We start from the raw sequence: 18,993 nt of genomic DNA on the forward strand, positions 1-18,993 counted from the left end.
TACCCACTTTATATAAAAGGGTCCTCGACCATGTCAAGCTTCGGGAGCTCCTTGGAGTTGTAGCACCTCCAAACTGTTCCCCAAGAGGGTCTCGGCTTTTGTGTCACTGGAAGGACCCGTAAGGTGATTCTCCCCCTCTGGGCACATGGCTGGATGGCACTTCCTGGGCCTTCCTGGTTGGATGAGGTCATGTGACTAATATTGGCCAGTGAGTTGTGAGCGGAAGGGAAGCAGATCGATTCTGGGCTGAGAGAGTTAATTGCTGGGCGAGGCCTTCCCGGGCTTTCCCTCCTCTGCTGCTGCTGCTGCTGCTGTAGGGGATTGAGAGCCCCCCCTCCCCGCCCCCCACCAACCTGCATTGTATATATAGTGGGAAATCTGGGCATGGTGTGGGTGGAGGTTACCTCAGCATCACCTAAACCTAGCTTGACCACTCCATGCCACTCCCGTTATCACCCTGCAGCAAGCTTTGCAGACCTAAGCACAGAGGCCACATTACAGAAGTCCAGCACTTGGGGCGCCTGGGTGGCTCAGTCGGTTAAGCGTCCGACTTCGGCTCAGGTCATGATCTCGCAGTCCGTGAGTTTGAGCCCCGCGTCGGGCTCTGGGCTGACAGCTCGGAGCCTGGAGCCTGTTTCCGATTCTGTGTCTCCCTCTCTCTCTGCCCCTCCCCCGTTCATGCTCTGTCTCTCTCTGTCTCAAAAATAAATAAACGTTAAAAAAAAAATTCAGAAGTCCAGCACTAACGAGAGGATCACGGGAAATCTCTCTCCTACACCTAGCCTCAGGGCTTACAGCCTTCTCATTATTACTTAAATTTTGACAATAATAGTAATAGCTGCTATTTACTGATTATTTACTATGTGCCAGGCCCAGGGCCGGGCTTTTTTTTTTTTTTTTTTTTTTAAATGTTTATTTATTTTTGAGACAGAGAGAAACAGAGCATGAACGGGGGAGGGTCAGAGGGAGAGGGAGACACAGAATCTGAAACAGGCTCCAGGCTCTGAGCTGTCAGCACAGAGCCCGACACGGGGCTCGAACTCACAGACCGCGAGATCGTGACCTGAGCTGAAGTCGGACGCTTAACCGACTGAGCCACCCAGGCGCCCCCAGGGCCGGGCTTTTTACATGTAGTATGCCACATACTCTTCCTGGCATCTTGAGGACTGCACTCACCAACATCATCAATGATGTAATTGCCAGCTGGAAGGATGTTTCGTTGTTCCTCCCTGGTGCCTCTGTGGCATGTCTCCGTGGTGACCCCAATTCTATTTTCACATTCTTTTCCCTTCTGTGTGCCAGGTGCTATACCTGGGGCTGGAGATCGAGCAGTGAATTACACAGACACAGACATCCCTGCCCTCCTGAAGCTTCAAGTCTAGTGGGGGACACAGAGGAGTCAGCCGACGATTTCCACTCAGTGTGATAAGACCCAAATAGTGCTAAGGTTGGGAGGTCCAAGGAGCCCTTGGAGGGAACCCATAACCCAGCCTGGTAGGGTCAGAGACTTGAAGAAGGAGCAGGTGGTGAGAAAACAGAACGATCTCGGCAGAAGAGACAGCCTTTGTAACGTCTTGGAGATTGGAGGCTGGTTCAAGGCAGTAGATGATTATGGCTGGGAGTTAAGCAGGAGAATATGGAGAGATGAACCTGGAGAGTTAAGCCAAAGTACATCATGCAGCAGCAGGAAAGGCGCCAGTAAGAAGTGTAGTGCCACTGAAAGGCTGTGAGCAAGGGAGGTAACAAGTTCATGGCCAGCTCAGTTGGAAGAGCATGGGACTCTTGATCTCTGGGAGGTGAGTTTGAGCCCCGTGTTGGGTGCAGAGGTGACTTCAATAAATAAAACTAAAAAAACAAACGAAAACAACAACAGAAAACAAGTTCAGATTTGCATTTGAGAAGGATCCCTGAGCCTCAGTTTCCTCATTTATATAATGGGGACAATAACAGCACAATGGAGCCATCTGGAGAATTAAATAAAATAATGCATGCAAACAGTGCCCAGCACATAGGTTATTATTCGTTCAGCTAAGAGTCCCTGCCATTGTGAAGCCTTCCACATAGCTCGGTGGTGACTGTAATACATTGTTATACAGCAACTACTTACTTAAGCAGCTACCTCCCAAACTGAGAAATGAAACGATCAAGGGGAAAGACTACGTCTTTATTCTTTCTGTGTTTCCTGTTCCCAGCACAAAGCCCAGAGCCTATTGGGCACTTGGTCAGTGGGGCCCAAGAACTGAACAGTGAAAGAGTGAAAACATCAAAGGGGCAAGGCGGGGTCAGGACGTACCACCACGAGAGGGGGCGCCAAGTTCTTATGAGAGCTCAGGGCTACTGGGGAAGGGAGGGCTCCCCAATCCCCAGCACAGATCACCTGCCAGGACCTTTCTCTAAGGAAGCCCAGGGCGAAGATGGTCGCTTTCTCAAGTCAAATGAGTAGAGAATAATAAAATAAGTGTTTTGTAAACTGCACTCATAGCGCCGATGCTAGCGGCTGCCTCCGCCGCCGCCAGTCGTTAGGGTTTTGACTCTGGGTGTCGCCTTTTCCCGAGCCGCTTGGATCTGTGTGGAAGCGGGTGGGGGCAAATCTGTATGAGGGGTGAGCATGGGCTTGCATCTTGATCCCGAAGTTTGCAAACATTTCCAGTCTAAGTCACTGTCATCCGGACTGGGAACCCACCAGACCGTCCCCCTCGGGGAGCGCAAATGCGGATCCGGGCGGGTGAAACAGGTCCCTTTGGGAGGAAAGGGGTTCGTTGAAAACTATCCGGATAATTTCAGGGGAGGCGAGCGAAGGAGATTCGGGGAGAGCGCGGGAAAGGAAGTGGAAAGGAGGAATAACGGACCTCTGGGGAGGCAGGGGTTAAGCGGGGCTTGGCCCGGAGGAGGAAAGGGAGGAACGAACGCTCGGGGGGCGGGCCCTCGGTGCTACCCAAGAAAACAACGGGCCTCGCCGGGCTTGGACGGGTTAAGGGGGCGGGTCCAGGGGAAGCCACGTGCCGGGGCAAGAAGCGATTGGCTCTGCCGGGGTTGTTTGTGAGCGGCCATTGGCGACGTCAGAGCACCTCGACGAGCCGATTGGCCGCGGCTTGGAGGACTGCCGGGACCGGGGCGGGGAGGAGACCGCGGGCCCCAGTCCCTGGGCCGGGCTGGGCCGCCGCTAGAGCCAGCGCTGCCCGCGGAGGGACTGGAGCCCGAGCCCGAGCAGCGGCCGCTGCCGCCGCAGCCGCCGCCGCCGCCGCCGTCATGCGCTGGGTCCGCGCGCTGCTGAAAAATGCGTCCCTGGCAGGGGCGCCCAAGTACATCGAACACTTCAGCAAGTTCTCCCCGTCCCCGCTGTCCATGAAGCAGTTTCTGGACTTCGGTACGGAGTGCGCGGGGGGCGGCTGGCCGCGGGGGCCCGCGGGGCGCCGGGGGGCGGTAAGTGAAGAGGCCCTGGTCATGAAGGATCAATGCGGAGAAGAAAGGCCCTGCGTGACAGCGAAGGGTTGCTTGGAAGGGTACCAGGCAGGAAAGGGTTAAAGGGAGGGGGCCGGGACTGGCCCCGAAAGGGTTAAGGTGCCCTGGGGAAGAGCTCTGGACTAGGTCGTTAATGGGAAGTGGGAGCACTGACAAGGAGGGGTCCAGGTGTCTTGCTGGGCTTTGCGAGAGGTCTTGGAGTAAGGGGCAATGAGGCGATGATGTTAGGGCAGGAAGGGAGTGGCATATATCCAGACAGAAAGGGTTAACGGTGGTTGCCCTAGTGGCTCAAAGGGTAGGAGTTGGAGAGGAAATAGGGCGGGGATGCTGGTGGCAGTAACAAGGCAGGATTGGGAGGTGCAACCATCTGGAAGAAGACCTGGGCTGGGCTGGGCACCCTGGGGTCAGGTGGGGCCCAGGCTCTTTCAGAAAGTGTCAACAGGAGGGAGGTCGCTGGTCCCTATGCCTCCACCCGCTGAAGGAGCTGGCCCCCAGCTGTCCCAGTGGGCAAGGACACTTGAAGAGCAAATCTGTTTGGGCCTGGCTCCCTGTCCCCAACCGGGCCAAGGCCTGGGGCACCATGAGGTGGAGTCAGGAGGCTTGCAACCTTGGCTGTCCCTAGGTTTCTGGGCCAGGATCACCCACCAGCAGCGCGCTGGGGGTGCCTCTGGAGCAGAAGCAAAGCTGTGCCAGTGTGGCGACTGAAACAGGCATTGTGTGGGCCCTGTCTGTCTACATGTATTTCCGTGGTGCCAGCTGGGGATTAGGAGGGGATGCCCAGGTCTCTCAAGAGTTGAAGAGACAGTGCCTGGCTCGAGTTACAGCTGCGTCACCGATGGGAGGGGGTGGGGAGGTGGCAGCCAGGACACAGGGCCCCTGTTCCCCAGGACTTGTCTGCCTGTCCCCCTGCCCTGTTCGAGCTGTCTCCGTGTAGGAAAGCCTCCTGGGCCCATTCCCAGCCACCAGCAGTTGTCCGGTCCAAACTGGACCCCAGTTATAGAAACGGGCTAGGTGGGGCTCATAGTAGGGTTGGGTCCACTTGTAGTGCAGTGGGGGAAACAGATCTTCAGAAGGACGGTGACATGCCCTTGGTGGCAGAGTTGGGAGCAGAACTTAGACTCGAATCTAGGTCTTCTGACCCTAGGCCATGGCCTTAGTCTATCACTTGGTCTTCATCTTGAAGCCAGACCAAGGATCAAGGTATTTGGGTTCCCAAGCCTGGGCCCTGTTTGCCCCACAGGCAGGCATTAATGCAGGAGCAACTCTACAGTGGTCATCAAGACCAGCCTAGGTGAGGACGGACTGGGCCCACAATGACGCTGGGCCCCTGCAGCTGTGATGGACCAGGCTTAGCTCACCTCGGCCATTTCCAGCCCCAGGAAGGGGTGGTTTTCCCGGGCTTCTCTGCCCACCTGGATCAGCCCCACTCCACCCCCTCTACTCTGCAGTTGGAGCTTCTGCTAAGAGAGACAGAAAGACACAAAGTGAGGTCGCTTAGGCCAGAGGCGGCTCCAAGAGTGCCTGGGAGTGGCCCTGTCCCCTGTGGTAGAAGGCAAGCAGGGGTCATTGGGGCCTGGGGAGAGGACGCAAGCTTGAAGAGGGTTCGGAGGGGTGGTATGGAGGTGAGAACAGTGCAGGGGCTTAGGAGAGCTGCTTTGCTTTGTGCCCCTGGTCGCTTCTCTGCACTCTCAGGAAATGAAGGATTTTTTTCCACCTGACCCTGAGATGATCAGTGGCTCCAGTGGTTTGCAGCTGGGTGGGCTCCCCTCTCTCTCTCTCTCCCTCTAGGGTCCAGCAATGCCTGTGAGAAAACGTCATTCACCTTCCTGCGGCAGGAGCTGCCCGTGCGCCTGGCCAACATCATGAAAGAGATTAACCTGCTTCCCGACCGGGTGCTGAGCACGCCCTCGGTACAGCTGGTCCAGAGCTGGTGAGACCCCTGGCCACTCCCACTCCACTGCCCATGCCGCTGCCAGATGCCCCTGGGCTCGGAGATGGAGTCTTTGTGCTTCCAGCAGCCTTGAGGGAGGTGGGGACAGTGGGGAAGCACAGAGGCTCCAAGAGGCTAGAGAGTTGCCCAAGGTCAAGTGGAATGCGAGGCCAAGATAAAGCTCCTAGCCTCCATGCCTGTGGGCCATCCCTATACTTAACCACTCTCCTTCCTCTGGAAACCCAGGATCCCCCTGGGAAATCGTTTTCCGCAGCCAAAACTCAAACCAAGCTCATGTCGCCATTCGCCACTGGCCCTGGTTCTGAAAAGCCAGCACCTACCGGGTAACGTTTATCTGGGGCAACATAGTAGGGCCAGGGAAACAGAAAGAAACGAATTTTCAAATTATGTAATCCAAGCTACAAGTCAGACTGTTTTGGATGTTGGGAAACACTCAGACCCAGGCCTAGTACCTACCCCCAAGAACTTTGGAGGGTAAGGCCCAAAAGTCGTAGCAGTAGCAGAGGGAAATCCTCAGCAGAGGTCACTCTAGAACTCTGTCCCAGGTTAAGTAACTGGATGGCATCAATCAATGGCCAGTCACGTGAAGAACAAACAGGAGTTTGTAAGGGGCACGAAAGTGGCTAATCATTGTTGGTCTTTGGTGGTACCTGTGCAGAAGCCCTTTGCTGGCTCTTCTGGCAATGGCGTGATGTGGCTGTGGAATCCTGTTGGATGGGTCCACACCTGCTGTGAGCCCAGGGCCATGCTGGGTACGGGAAAACAGCAGCAGCAACTGCCCTCAGGGAGCCTGCGATCTGGTAGGGAGCAGAGTGGGTAAGTGAAGAGCTCCATAGGCAGTGGTGGGAGCAATGAGCTGCTGAAGAAGAGTTACTTTTACTTAAGAACCAAAATATTAAAAAAAATTTTTTAACGTGGGTTCATTTTGGAGAGACAGAGAGAAGGGGCAGAGAGAGGGAGGCACAGAATCCGGAGCAGGCTCCAGGCTCCGAGCTGTCAGCACGGAGCCCGACGCGGGGCTCGAACTCACGCACCGTGAGATCATGACCTGAGCCGAAGTCGGACGCTCAACCGACTGAGCCATCCAGGTGCCCTCCCAAGAACCAAAATGTTATTCAAAAGTGACATCGGTTAGGTTTTTCTCCTCATTGTAGAAGTATAACATGCCCACTTTGACATTTGGAAAACACGGCAAAGCAGCTAGAAGAGAATGCCAGCCACTACCCTCCACCCCGTAACCAAACACTGGTAGCGTTTCATAAGGTTTTATTGGGGCCTTTCCAGCATTTTTGCTACGTGTGGATAGGCACACGCAGGACTTTCTCCAACTTGAGACACAGTAAGGAAAGCGTTTTGTGCACAAGGCCAGGCACATAGAAGGTGCACACTGAGTCAGAAAGTTGTGGGGGAGGGGCACCTGCCTGGGTGGCTCAGTGTATTGGGCGACCCATGATCTCGGTTTAGGGGTTTCGGCCCCGCACATGCCTCTGCGCTGGTGGCACAGAGCCTACTTGGGATTCTCGCTTTCCCTCTCTCTTTCTGCCCCTCTCCCTCGCATGCACATGCTCTCTCTCTCTCTCTCAAAATTAACAAGCGTTTAGAAAAAGAAGCAGAAAGTTGTGGGGAAGTTGAAATGGACACATAGCCGAGGCAATACATCCCTGGGCCTTATAGGGTGCCTCCGTGAGCCTAGAACTAGAAGGAAGGGAAGGGCATTCCAGGCCTTGGAACTGCCAGTGCCAAGGTGTAGAGGCAGGCCTCTGAGACCTCACTTTGTGCCTATAGTGCTTTGGATACAAGCTGTGAAGGGGGGTGGGGGGGGGAGGGCGGAAACTGGTCTTCCTATAGCCCCACCAGGTCACCCCTCGCCGGGCCCTGTCCCTCTGAGGTGCAGGACATCTGAGCCAGCCGGTATTTCCCACCATGGGGCGTGTGGAAGTCGCAGGGAGGAGACAGAAGGTGCCATCTGGTCCCCCGCTCCTCCTCCGGCTCTGCCCGGCTGACTGGCTGACTGCCTCTCCAGCAGGTCCCTGACTCCAAGACAGGCCCTCTCGGGCCCCTCCCGGGACGCCGTGTTCCTAGGAGAGCCGGAGGATGTCTGTCAGGGTGTAGGGGAGCAGGGAGCTGCTGAACTGCCCGTGACGCCCCCAGGCTCCTGCACAGGCCATTCCTGAAAATGAATCGCACATGGGCGGGCTTGGCCTGGCTTTTCTTCCCCGAAAGCTTGGAAGTGGCGTCCAGCAACAGAAGGCGGGAGCGGAGTTAGACAAGAGAGAACCCCTCCCGGTGGATGATTTAACTCACAGGAGAGCAGGCGACGGGACTGCTAGAGTGAGTGTCCTGGTGCACTGAAGAGAAGCCTGCTGAGGTTTTTTTTCCAGAGAACGGGCATGGGCCGCAGCAAGAGAAGCTGAAGTGTGAGGGGAGGAAGGACTTTCCGATGGGGACGAGGTGGCTGCCTGTGAGAGAGTGCATACCTCCTCCAGGAGCTTGGACGCAGAGGTGGAGGTGGGCAGGGTTCGCACGACAGCAGGGGGACAACATACCAAGGAGCCTGGCAGGAGGGCCACTGTCCTCAGAGTCTGATGGGTAGGGAGGAAATGCCGTCCCTTGGGAAATGGGAGAGGCCTGTGCAAATGCGATCAGAGGCAGTGGTGCTAAGATGTGGCGATAGCTAGCGAGTTTCTCAGCTGCCGAGAGAGTCTAGGCCAGGGTGGAGGGTCAGTGTGGACAAGCTGAGCATTCCTGGTTTTAAATAAACCTGATAAATTGTTTCAACCAGACAGACCTGGTGCAGAGGGCGCCTGTTTTGGAAGCGACTGGAAGAGAGTAGAAAGCCCTGGTCGTTGGTGTCGGTGTCAGCACACTCGACTTTGAGGCTTGGCTTTGCTGCTTGCTGGACCCTTCATCCTTGGCAAGCCTCTGGCCTCCCTGAGCCTCGGCTTCCTCCCCCATAAAATGGGGATCCATCCTGTTTCTAAGGGCAGATGCCACCGTTAGATGCCCTGAGCTCCGGGGCAGCAGTCCCTTCCAGGCCAAAGATCTGTGACTGTGGCCGAGGTTCTCTTAGACAATGTGGCAATAATAGCGATGGCAATGACCAAAGCAAACAGACCCGGAGGGCCTGCTGTGCATCAGGAACTAGGCATGTCCTTGTATTCCCGCACTTAGCGCTCCCGACCGCCCGAGGAAGGAGGCCTTGTTTTTATCCCCATTTCATAGATGAGCAGGCTGAGGTTCAGAGAGGTGAAGACACAGGTGTGACCACAGGCTGCTGGTGAGAGAGCCGGGACTCCAGCGGCGGCCTTGTGACCTGGTGGCTGCGTTCATGAGGGGAGGGGAAGAGTGCTGTGTTCGGCGGCGGTGGGGGGGTGGGGGGGGTGGGCAGCAACGTGGATCAGACGTTTCCACACTCACAAAGCGAGTCCTCCGCAGACAGTAGGGCTCCCCTTATCAGAACGTGTGCCGCCTAGGGATGCTGAGCACGGAGCAGGAGAGAAAGCCAACCCAAGGAGGAGGGCGTGGCGCTGGTAGGCGTGTGCTTCCAGAAGGTAGGGGGTTAAGTGAGGTTAAGAATCTCCTGCCACCAAGGGGTGGCAGGGAAAGGGGCTGGGGGCCCTATGGCCAGCACCTTCTCATGAACCTCCCTTGCCCGTCAGTGGGGTCTAGACCCCGCACCCCAACCCTACAGGAACCACGGCCCTTGAGAACCCAGGGCCCGCCGTACCCCAGGCATGGGGCTGGGGCTGGGGCCAAATCGTCACCGACCCCCTCACCCGCTCCTTCCAGGATCAGAGTTGAGACTGAGAACGTCAGAGTGCTATTGCCGTGAACCCCACTTTATAGCCGGGGACCTGAGCGGCTCAGCGGCTTCTGTAGCCCCAGGACCCGAGTCTGCCTGGCTCAGGGACTGCACCCAGCACCCCTCCACAGAGCAGCTTCCATCTGGACGATGCAGGACAGGTCTGTCACCTCCCCCTCCTCAAATGGCCACGGCCTCGTTCACACTTCTTATTCCCAGCGGCTGTGGACGTTACTGCATGGTGTGCGCTCACCCCCTCCACCTCGCCACATGTTCCGCCACCCCCACCCCTGCCCCGCCTCCCAAATCCAGGGCTCTGGGCAGGCTAGAAGGCCCCAGAAGGCAGGCGCCCCGGGGCCTGATTTGCTGAGGTCGGCAGGCCCAGGCCTTCCCTAGGGCAGCTGTGTCGGGCCCCCGCTGCCGGCTGGGCCTGCTCTGTCCGGCCATGGGTTTGGGGGGCGGATAAACTTAGAAGTGAAGTGGAGTGCCTGTCATTGCACCACCGCTTTCCGGCCTCCCGGGTCCGAGCCCAGTTCTTTCGCCGGCCCTCGGAGTGGGGGACAGCGCGGGAGCCAGCGAGCCTCACTCCTTCCCCGGTGCCTCTCCCTTTAGGACCCGATCGTGACATCCGGTGCAGCAGACCTTGCAAGGCTTCAGGCGGGGGCCGGGGTCCTCTGGGAAAATCCTTCCCATCCTCTCCTCTCCCCTCCCGAGAGTCCACCTGGGAGGACTACTCCCCGGAAGGAAAGGCCCTGCGAGGCAGGCCGGCAGGGGTTCTAACCCAGGGGTTCTGGGCTCCACTCCCCAGCTGGTTTCCTCCCCCTCCTCTCTTCTACCTACCCCAGCCTTGTACCCTTGCAGGTGTTCTCCCCAGATCCCCTCGCCCTCCCAGAATCCTGAGCGTGAAGCTTATCCTGGGCATGGCGGTGAGGGGGCGGAACAGGGATCTGGCGGCACACAGCCTGCGAGAGAGAGAGAGAGAGAGAGAGAGAGAGAGGCCCTGCTCTGCACGGTAGCCCCCTCATCTGTGGAATGGGTGCAGCAGGAGCACCTAGCTCCCTGGTTAACGCGGAGGCTAACGTAGGGGAGCAGGCAAGCACAGGGCCGAGCCCTGTCCGAGCCTGGCCCCCTGGAAATGCCGGCCGCCATCACATTGGCCCCAGCACTATGAGGACCAGTGTAGGTGGCGGGCAGCTGGCCACACGGTGTGGACTTGGAGTCAGACAGACGTGGATTTGAAGCCCAGCGCGACATTTAAACCTCCACTCGTGACAAGGACGCACATCTAGAGAGTGCTCACTGTGTGCTAGGCACTGTGCCAATGGTCACGTTCGACCCTCACTGAAAGGTAGCGATGGCAGTAGGTACAAGACCCTCCGTTTTCCTGAGGCGGAAACTCGGGCCCGGAGAGGCTGCACGACTTACACAGGCAACACAGCCATGAAGTGGGAAAGCCGAGACAGCGACTCAGTAGAGCCAGCCCCCAAGCCAGCTTTCCCACTCTCTCTTCCGCTGTCTGAAGCAAGAGAGGGAAGACAGCGGTTGGTAGGTGAAGGGGGAAGGGTATTCTGCACAGAGGGACCCGCGGGGACACGGAGGTGAGCATTTTGAGCAGACGGCACTACGGGGTGGCCAGAGTGCCGGAGGCTTGAGTCTTCTCTTATACCACCTCCCAGCTGGACGGCTGCTTCAGGCCTCAGTTGAGGAACCTGTGAAACGGGGCTAATTCCTGCTCGTCATACCTGTCAAGGTCAAAGCACTGTGTACAAAGGAATGCTCCTGCTGCGGAGGGGCCTCTCCTAGAGACTGTTGGGCCCCACAGCCCTCTGCCCCAGGCAGCCCCTTCCTGCTGGCTAGAAGTGTTTCTCCCGGAGAGAGGCTCCGCTTGGTGGCCTTCCCCAGGAGAACAGCCTGTGGACTGGGCATGTCAGCCGGGGCACAGCGGGGGTCCCGGCTCACAGGGGCTCTAGGTTGACGCAGGCTCTGGGTTGATACCCTCTGCTGCCACGGGTGGGCCTGACTCCCTTTTACCGGCTGTTCCCCTGCTGCCCCGAGTTCAGGACTTCCTAACACTCCCCCGGTTACCTAGCTCTTTTGTAGATCCTGAGGAAATTGGCCTCCCAACGAGGCCTGCGGATGGGAGCAGCAGGCGGCCACGTACCCCTGTCGGGCCTTTGGAGTGGAGTGAGCTTTCCTGGCTCGCTGGGGGCTCCAGCCCCACCCATGGCCAGGGCCGGGCCTGCCTGCCCCACTCCTGTGTCCTTCCCACCTGCCCTTCAAAATCCACTCCCCTGGGCAGACTGCACGGCTCCTGTGCCCAGCCCAGAGTGTTAGGATTAGGCTATAATCCTCACTGAGCCTGGGCTCCGACATGCCCCGGGCTGGCCAGCCATGCCCCGTGGGATGAAACAGCAACCCGACAGGTCAGATGTTACAGTCGGTTTCCGTGAAGGGCGCTCAGGGAGGTTAAGTGACTTGCTCCAGCCTCCTCTCACTGCAGAATCTTGGTCCGTAATCCATGAGGCCCCGGGCGTGGGATGATCTCCAGAGCCCTCCTGAGACTGCCATTCTTAGATCCCAAAGCAAAGGTGCTATATGGGGGACCAGCAAATGAGAGATGTTCTTGCATAACTTACTGTGTTGTCAGGGAGATTCGCATACAGATGAAACACATTGGGAAAAAGTGTGGTGCAGCCTGTCGACCAGTGCCGTCCGGGTGCCGCCCACCGTAGGGGCGGGGCAGGCATGGGGCCAGCTATCAGGTGGGAAGGGCGGCCGGGCCTGGCCTGGAGCTGAGGCCATGTCCCCCCTCCCCCACTGCACACAGGTATGTCCAAAGTCTCCTGGACATCATGGAGTTCCTGGACAAAGACCCCGAGGACCATCGTACCCTGAGCCAGTGAGTGAGGGCCTCCACCGGGGGCAGGAGGGCGGGTGCAGGCGAGGGGGCTCGGGGTCACAGCCCAGATGCAGAAATGCCAGGAGGGTGGAAGAAATGACCTCTGTCCTCAAGGCTATCCAGTCTGAGGGGGGAGTTGGCCCCTGGCCTCGGTGTCCCTGAGTCTGGTTGGGGGATCCGAGCCCCTGCCCGTGAAGAGTTCCCAGCTGTCAGACAGGCGGTGGGAGATTCAGGGCAGGCTTGGGAAGCAGTGGGGAAGGCACCGTGTGTCCATCAGGTTGGGAAGGGTCGAGTGAATGAAGACTCGGGAAGAGGACGTCAGAGGTGGGGAGGAGCCCGAGGGGGCCCAGGGTTGGGACAGGGCGGGGGGCCGACAGCCGCCGTGCCCTGCAGGTTCACCGATGCCCTGATCACCATCCGGAACCGCCACAACGACGTGGTGCCCACCATGGCGCAGGGCGTGCTGGAGTACAAGGACACCTACGGCGACGACCCGGTCTCCAACCAGAACATCCAGTACTTTCTGGACCGCTTCTACCTCAGCCGCATCTCCATCCGCATGCTCATCAACCAGCACAGTGAGTAGGGGCTGGGGGAGGTGGCTCAGGACCCGAAAGAGGGATTCTGGCTCCACGGCGGAGAAGGAACACGGCAGCAATGAGGCGTGTTGTTCTCCGTGTTTGTAGGATGCAAAATCATGTTCCCTCCCTACACACTGTCCCGTGTGGTATTCGTCAAAACCCTCTCTAGTACTTTCGGCAACAGTTTGCTGTTCCGAGTCCCCCAGTCCCAAAGTATTCACTGTGATTGTTGAGAGATCGTAACCAGTTGAAAATCAAGTGAGTTCCTCATGCTCAGATCATTTCTGATGCGGGACGGGGAAAATCATTTTTGTAAGTGGTTTAGCAGAAGGAGGAAGAAATGTAATGTGGGCTGTGTGGGGGAGGAGGCTCTCTGAGCAGACTTCAGGTCTGCAAACAGTCCAGACGGGGAGGAGGTGGGGGGGAGAGGTGTTAAGCGTAGGGGTGGAGTCAGAGAGCCCTGGGGGCAGGAGGGGAGCCCCACGGACAGCACCCTTCCTTCCTGCCTACAGCCCTGATTTTTGACGGCAGCACCAACCCGGCCCACCCCAAACACATTGGCAGCATCGACCCCAACTGCAACGTCTCCGAGGTGGTGAAGGGTAAGCCGTGCCCGCCGTGCTGACCCACACGGAGGAGCCCCAGAGACCCCTTTCAGGACACCTGGCCCGAGGCTGAGCCATTCCCTGGCGGGTGGGGGCCTCGTCCCCTTGGGTGTAATGTTAGCAATGCCCACCCCCCCCCCCCAAGCCAGTGCCAAGAGGGTCGGCTGCCTGCCGGGACCGCCCCATTCCCTAAATGGCCCCTCTCTTCTCTCAGATGCCTATGATATGGCCAAGCTCTTGTGTGACAAGTACTACATGGCCTCCCCTGACTTGGAGATCCAAGAGATCAATAGTGAGTGAACAAGGCCGTGTGTGTGTGTGTGTGTGTGTGTGTGTGTGTGAGTGTGTGTTTGTCTAAGGGCTCCGGAGTAGAAGGTGATATGGGAGAGTCAGGAAAAGACCTGGGGGGGGGGGGGGGAAGGAAAAGCACTGGATGGGGCAGAAGCAGAGCTAGTATTGACTTATTATTAGCAGTATCATTACTAATTTATATTAAGCATTTATTAGGCAGTAAACACGCCAGGCGAGGCACTCTGTTCTCGTGGAGGCTACGTTCTTGGTGCTGGGTGTTAGCCAGTGAACAAATAATAAACAAGCTAATTTCAGATGGTGACAAGTGATGGGGAGGAAGCAAGATGAGGTCACACGACAGCGATGGCGAGGAGCGGTGTATTTAATAGGGTATCAATTTGGCTGCCCTTCCAGAATCCAGACAACAGTGGCTTAATTACAAGAGAGGCGTCCCCCTCTCCAGCCCCTGGGGCAGAGCAGTCAGAGCTGGCCACCCACCCTGAGGTCTCAGTTCCAGCTGGAGAAGGGGAAGAAGATGTAGAAGGCAGGGCTCAGGGGGTGGACAGTCACTCCCCTAAGTCACCTGGCCATGCCCGGCTGCCAGGGAGCCTGGGAATTCAGTCTAGCTGGGCAGCCACGTGCCCGTTAAAACTTTGGGGGAGGGGGTGTCTATTACCAAAAGAGGAAGGCAAGAGGGGATACAAGAAGGTGGCTGCAAGGGTCCTACTTTGGATGGGGTGGTCAGGGACCAGCAGGACCAGTGAGTGGGCTGGGAGATGGGCAGGAAGGGGTTGGAGACAGAGGCCAGGGCACGCAGGGCCCATGGCCACAGACAGGAGCTGGGATTTCGTGTGCAGCGGGAAGCCCATCGGAGGATTTGAAACACAGCGATGCCAGGGTCTGACTTACGTTGCGAAGATATTTAGAGGTTGGAGAGGGTGGGTGAGACCTCAGGAAGCCCGGTTAGGAGGTCACTGCAGGAATCCACGGGAGGGCAAGGCAGCAGAGACGAAAAAAAGAGGGTAGATTTGATAAAAAGAAATAGAGACGCCAGGACCTGCTGATGAATCAGGGGCATAGGAGAAAGGGCGATCAGGGATCTGGAAGTTTCTATACCCTTCCCCTCCCCCACCTGCTCCTTAGCCGCCCCCTACCTGGGTTCCAGAAACCTAGGTAGGTATTTCATGCCTGGAAGTCATGCTGCCCACATCCTTAAGGCCCAGTTCAAGTTCAGGTCCTCGGAAAAGCCTTCCTGCACCTCCTAGAAAACATAGTTAGGCACCCACCTACCTCTGTTTGAATTCCTTGGGGACAAAGCTAGAAAGGCAGAGACAGGCTACTTTACTTCAGTATCCCTGGGGTCAAGTTCAGGGCCTGGCACATAGCTCTGGGTACCACACCCAATGTGAAAGTCAGTTGTGTGTTTGTCCAGACTTGAGTTTCCAAGATGGTCGGGCTGAATTTTATTCGACTTTATGCCCCACTGCCCAGCGCAGGCCTGGGATTCCTTCATTCCTTAATCCACCGCACACTTATTGAGCTCCTGCTACAAAGCTCTGTGCCAGGTACCTGGAAAAGACACCAAGAAACTCTCCAGGTCAGAGCGATTCTTGAGGGGCAGAGTGCTGTTCTAAGAGTCATGTGCAGCACCTCTCCCCTCCCCCCACTGGATTAAAAAATCTCCCCAGGGGGCGCCGCTGGGTGGCTCAGTCAGTTAAGCATCCAACTTCGGCCCAGGTCATGATCTCGTGGTTTGTGGGTTCGAGCCCCGCGTCGGGCTCTGTGCTGACAGCTCGGAGCCTGGAGCCTGCTTTGGATTCTGTGTCTCCCTCTCTCTCTGCCCCTCCCCCACTTGTGCTCTGTCTCTCTCTCAAAAATAAATAAACGTTCAAAAAAAAAAAAAGAATGATAGGTGAATGCTAGGTGAATGCTAGGAGGCTGGATATGGGATGGATAGATACTTCTTGAGTGGATGGGTGGCTCAATAAACAGTGGATCAAGGGCAGGATGGATCTGTACCCTCTGAATGCATGGATAACTGAGAAGGATAGATGTTTGAACAGATGCATAGTTGAGGGACAGTTGGATGGTTGAATGGACACTGGATGGGTAGTTGGACGAATTCATAAATGTTGACCATTAAACATCAGTGGTTGGATGGATGCATGAACAGATGGATGGACGGACATTTTATAATGGATGGATACCGTATGAATAGATAGATGGTTGAACGGACGCCGAACGAATGGACAGCTGGATGAACAATTGCCGGATGGGTGGCCCAGCAGATGGTTGGACGATAGATGGGTGGTTGAGTGCTGGGTCCTAGGTGCTGAGTGAATGAATGCAGAATGGTGACCTCTCGACAGTTTTCTGATCCTTGGTCTTGACTTTCCCCGCAGCCTCCAACTCCAAACAGCCAATTCACATGGTCTATGTCCCTTCCCACCTCTACCACATGCTTTTTGAGCTCTTCAAGGTAAGGGGGCGGGGGATGGCCCTCCCTCTGTGGGGTTGGGGGTGGTTGGGCCAGGCCGCTCCCACTCATCACTTCCCCCTTTCCCTTCACAGAATGCCATGCGCGCAACTGTGGAGAGCCACGAGTCCAGCCTTGTCCTCCCACCTATCAAGGTCATGGTGGCCTTGGGTGAGGAAGATCTGTCCATCAAAGTATGTGGCTCTTGGTTTGGGGCCGGAGGACAGCGGGGTGGGAACTTCCCTCCCACCACGAGATGGGCTCGGAGAAGACCCTGGGGATGGGGACGACCAAGAGAGGGGCAGGGGTGTCAGGGTGTGGGGCGGCGTGAGCACTGACGACGTATCCGTCTCCCCCAGATGAGTGACCGGGGTGGGGGAGTCCCCCTGAGGAAGATCGAGCGACTCTTCAGCTACATGTACTCCACAGCCCCCACCCCCCAGCCAGGCACTGGAGGGACCCCGCTGGTGAGACGGCTTCTCTCCAGTCCCCCCCGCCCCCGCCTCCTAAAGGAGGCCTGTCTTTTCACCTCACCAAACAGTCACTGTCCCCATCACTCGCCTCCTCGATTCCCGTGGTCTTTGTTCTTGTATGGCTGTGTGTGGTGTCAGTCACCTTTCCCAGTCTGGGGGGTTGGGGGGCGGGGGAGGGCACCTCTCCCACTCCCCCCACCCCCCAGCCTGTGGCTGCCTTCTGACCTGACCTGCAGGTATCTGTCTGTCACCTTTCCTCAACTCTCCCTCTCACACTAGGGCCCCACGAAGTTACTGCCTCTCTCTCTGCTCTGTTCACGCTCCAGCACCTCCCTGCCTTCCCAGCAGAGCAGGAGGTGTGGGAACGGGAGCCCCTGGACCCGTCCAGACCCACTGGCTCCCAGGGCCGAGCTCCTCTGCCTCCCCTGCTTCCTACCAACCCCAGCTGAGACGGCTCAGCCTTTCTGGCTCCACCGGACCCATTTCCCTCACCCCCGGGGGATCCTGGGAATCCCCTGGCCCTAACCCCAACTCGGCACATGGGTCCCTGCAGCTCCAGGAGGCCCAGCACCAGCCTCCGCATCACGCTCCCTTGCTGCCCCCTTGTAGGCTGGCTTCGGGTACGGGCTCCCCATTTCCCGCCTCTATGCCAAGTACTTCCAGGGAGACCTGCAGCTCTTCTCCATGGAGGGCTTTGGGACCGATGCTGTCATCTACCTCAAGGTGAGGCTCCTAGACCGCAGGGCCCGGCTTGTGGGGTTTCCTGGCGTGTCGGCCTGCTGTTGGGTTTCTTCTCCATCCCCCCAGTCCTCTCCCCATTCCAGACCGAGAATCAGAGCAAAGCTATAGTTCCCCAACCCCCAGGCATTCCCAACCCGGCAGGCAATTTAAGGAAGTCCACGGTGTATGACCAAGACCCCTGTTCTGGGGGCCTTTGACTTCTTATACCCAGGAGGAAGGGGCGTACCATAGAGAACTTGTCATTCAGCTCAGGAAGAGACTGAGGCCCAGCGTCCGTGACCCTGTTCATGGTCACAGCCTACCCTCCCTCTGCCTCCCTGACCCTTTCAGTGAGCAGCCTCCCTGAATGGGCAGGAGCAAGGCACAGAAGGGACAGGTCCTTTCGTGGGTCTTCGTGGGCCAGGGTCAGTTGTCTCAGCCAGTGTCTGGCACCTGGCTGGGCTGACTCAGACATGGTCACGTTCAGAGGCCACCACAACCCACCCGGGGGGAAAGGGCGATCTCCTGAGGAGTGGGTGAGGCGCTGGGAAGCGGGACGAGCTGACCCTAGTGCTCTCCAGGCCCTGTCCACGGACTCCGTGGAACGCCTGCCCGTCTACAACAAGTCAGCCTGGCGTCACTACCAGACCATCCAGGAGGCGGGCGACTGGTGTGTGCCCAGCACGGAGCCCAAGAACACGTCCACCTACCGTGTCAGCTAGGGGCCGCCTCGCTCCCCTGCACCTGAGAGGATGGACTGCTGTCTCTGGGACTGGCCACCACGGTGACCCTCCCCAGCCCCCCCAGATGGGGGGGAGGCTCCCCCTGATGACCAGCTTCTGTCTCTGTGGAAATCATGGCGACCAGTCCGTGGGGGGCCCCTAAGTGCCAATCTCTGTCTCCACGGAGACCCCTAAGTAGTCTCCCTGGTGTTCAGGCTCGGTGGGCGATGCCTGAAGACGGGGGACCGTCTCCATCCTGATGGGGTGTCCCAGAGCTGTTTCCATGGCCGTCCTCCTTCTGAGACCAGGGCTGCCACTTTGCTGCCAGGGGTCCTGGGTCCCCCTCACTGCCCTCCACGGCCCTGACCTTCCAAGTGGACACCCTGCTTGCCTTCTCCTCCTCCCCCGGCCCGTGCAGGCACCCTGGCCCTCGTCCAGTGTCAGCATTAGGAAGGAGCCGGGCGTCCCCGGGTGGAGAAAGGGGGTTGCACCCTTGGGCCCCTGGCTGGGGACCTGGTCCGACAGCGCCTCCCTCCACCCGGAGCTTTGAAGGTCAAGGTTAGGAGGCGGGAGTTCTCACCCAGGGCTCACCCTTAAAATGGGAGACCCTGGGAGGCCCCAGAGATCAGCTGCCCTCAGCTAAGCTTCTCAGAGCCCCTCAGGCACCTCCCAAGCCCTCCCCTGGCATGTCCTCACATGCACACACCCACCTGCTGGCCCCACAGCCACACGGTTCCAGCTGAGCTCCAGACCCCACCTCCCACTGTGCCTGGACACGCAGGTGCTTGGGGTGGCTTTCTCCCTAGAATGCTCTATGTGCATAGCTAGTTTTATAGCCCTGAAAGCCCCCACCCTTCCCCTTAGCACACAGGGGGTTAAAGTTGTGTGTTCCTCCTAGTGGCTGTGATGATGACTGTGACATCCACAGTAAAGAGGAGATTGAATGAGACCGTGTCCTGGCTGCTTTCCTGGGCGGGGCGGGGGGGAAGGAGATCCACATGCATAAACAAC

At 57.8% G+C, this 18,993-nt stretch overlaps 1 protein-coding gene across 1 annotated transcript; it reads left to right on the plus strand.

The window, feature by feature from the left end:
* The first annotated feature begins 3,106 nt into the window (after nt 1-3,106).
* PDK2 (pyruvate dehydrogenase kinase 2) lies at nt 3,107-18,931 on the plus strand. Its single transcript, XM_047845924.1, has 11 exons — nt 3,107-3,367; nt 5,251-5,392; nt 12,043-12,114; nt 12,508-12,692; nt 13,208-13,297; nt 13,515-13,592; nt 15,994-16,070; nt 16,163-16,261; nt 16,427-16,534; nt 17,150-17,263; nt 17,842-18,931. Exons 1-11 carry the CDS (start codon nt 3,250-3,252, stop codon nt 17,980-17,982), a joined length of 1,224 nt encoding a protein of 407 aa, XP_047701880.1. The 5' UTR covers nt 3,107-3,249; the 3' UTR covers nt 17,983-18,931.
* Nucleotides 18,932-18,993: the final 62 nt, after the last annotated feature.

Source organism: Prionailurus viverrinus, unplaced genomic scaffold, assembly GCF_022837055.1.
Source record: "Prionailurus viverrinus isolate Anna unplaced genomic scaffold, UM_Priviv_1.0 scaffold_35, whole genome shotgun sequence".
In the NCBI taxonomy this organism is placed as follows: Eukaryota; Metazoa; Chordata; class Mammalia; order Carnivora; family Felidae; genus Prionailurus; species Prionailurus viverrinus.

Bases quoted from the DNA above. Each gene is read 5' to 3' on its own strand.
- PDK2 (XM_047845924.1), top strand. From the start codon at position 3,250: ATGCGCTGGGTCCGCGCGCTGCTGAAAAATGCGTCCCTGGCAGGGGCG. The intron at 5,393-12,042 runs GTGAGACCCCTG...CACTGCACACAG, and splicing joins GTACAGCTGGTCCAGAGCTG to GTATGTCCAAAGTCTCCTGG. The intron at 17,264-17,841 runs GTGAGGCTCCTA...AGTGCTCTCCAG, and splicing joins ATGCTGTCATCTACCTCAAG to GCCCTGTCCACGGACTCCGT.